The sequence below is a fragment of the Trypanosoma equiperdum genome, assembly GCF_001457755.1.
Source record: "Trypanosoma equiperdum strain OVI genome assembly, contig: ctg_383, whole genome shotgun sequence".
In the NCBI taxonomy this organism is placed as follows: Eukaryota; Euglenozoa; class Kinetoplastea; order Trypanosomatida; family Trypanosomatidae; genus Trypanosoma; species Trypanosoma equiperdum.
Genome location: NW_027124291.1, coordinates 2,196 through 3,887, shown reverse-complemented (window position 1 = coordinate 3,887; position 1,692 = coordinate 2,196). Strand labels below are relative to the sequence as shown.

At 42.0% G+C, this 1,692-nt stretch overlaps 1 protein-coding gene across 1 annotated transcript; it reads left to right on the top strand.

The window, feature by feature from the left end:
• Positions 1 to 433: 433 nt before the first annotated feature.
• Positions 434 to 1,090, top strand: TEOVI_000156000 (Trypanosomal VSG domain containing protein, putative; the record flags this gene model as incomplete). The annotated part of the gene is made up of 1 exon (XM_067224769.1): positions 434 to 1,090. One exon carries the CDS (start codon positions 434 to 436, stop codon positions 1,088 to 1,090), a length of 657 nt encoding a protein of 218 aa, XP_067080870.1.
• Positions 1,091 to 1,692: the final 602 nt, after the last annotated feature.

The window sequence follows — 1,692 nt, the reverse complement described above, 5'->3', positions numbered from 1 at the left end:
GCTGTCCAGAAGGCGAAACACAACAAACATGTGTAGAAAACTACAACAGATGGGCAGCAGCGGCAATTGGACTGGCTAGCAAACCAGAAGACAGGAAGCGGAAATCACTGCCACAGACGATGAAGACAGCACAAAGCGTAAAGCGAGCAGCGATACAAGTCCTGGGGCTGCTGAATGCAAGCAACAGGCTTTTCAACAGCTACGTCGAGACGCTGCAACTCATACTAGATCCGGAAAAAACAAAAATAAAAACGCACCTGGTTTCAACACTGTACGGTGCAGGAGCTTCAGCACTGGACGGAAGCGACCAACAGACGTCGCCCAAGGCAGCTAACAGAAATTCGGCGTGCAGCGGCAAAAACGCCGGGACATCACTAATACACGACTTGATATGTATATGTGCAGTGGATTCCACGGCAAACACAGCACAAACATGCGGCTTCGACACCCCAGGATCAAAAAGCGGCCTCTGGTCAGCTATAACAGGCAACGTCGAAAATGCGTATGGAATGTCATTCGGCCAGCGTGTGAAAAAATTCAAAATAGTAAGCTAATAGAAGCAACAATCCACCAAGCTCTCGCAGCCTTCGACGGCATTCTCAAAATAGACAAAACTCTGGACGGCTGCAACAAGGCCATGGCTTACTTAGGCCACCACAACACCGGTGACTGCGGCAGCGCCAACATCGAAAGATGCATCGACTACAGCGCGGTGTTCAACATAAAAGGTGACGGCAGCGGGAAACTGCACTGGTATAAACAGATGGTCCAAGCTGAAGAGAGCACTAAAGCATGGGAAGACGCCCGCAGGTCAGCAGAAACTATCAATCAGCGGCTTGAAATAAACGCTCAGATCGCAGAGCAGTTGTATGCGGCAGCCTTGATACCAGAACAACCAGCGGTCAAGCAGCCACTCGCGCAAAAGTCACCCACTCAAACCAAATACAAACAAAAAAACACAACAGCTGAGGAACGCCCAAGCGAGCACTGCGACTATGATGACAGCAAAAAGGAATGCAGATCTAAAACAGGAACAGAAAATACAGCAGCAGGAACTGAAGAGAAACCAAAAGATGGGAAAGGAACATAGAAATGCAAAGGTAAAAAAAAGAGGTCTACAAATCTCCGAATTACAAATGAAAAGGAAAAAATGCAAGAATTCCAGTATTTCTTTTAAAAAAATGTTCTGATTGTTGCTGCTTTTACAGGATTTGTAGGATTTCAAGGATTCTTGCTCAATTCCATAAATTTTTATGAAAGTTTCTACTTCTAAAGAATTTGATATTTTTAACGCCGTTTGAATAATCTTTGCAAATTTCTAAGCCTTTTTAACTTTTTTATGAAAGTCACCTACGGTTTCCAAGTAGGGTAAGAGGGTAGGAAAATGAATAATATTCTAATTTGGTTAGTTTTGTTTATTTTATGGATATTAGTTGGGACATTTTTAGTGTTTTTATTGTAATAATAATGATAATGATAGAAGAGTGTTGTGGGCGTGTGTATATACGAATATTATAATAATAATAATAGTAGCAGTGAGTACTTGAAATGTAAATATAAAAGCAAAAATAATGTCAATTGTGCATTGGAAGGATGTTAATAAGTGGGGCAGTAAAACTAATAGAGATAGAACATGAAATGTTTCAGACACAACGACTACGGCTATAATTTTACACCAATAAAAGACGGTGG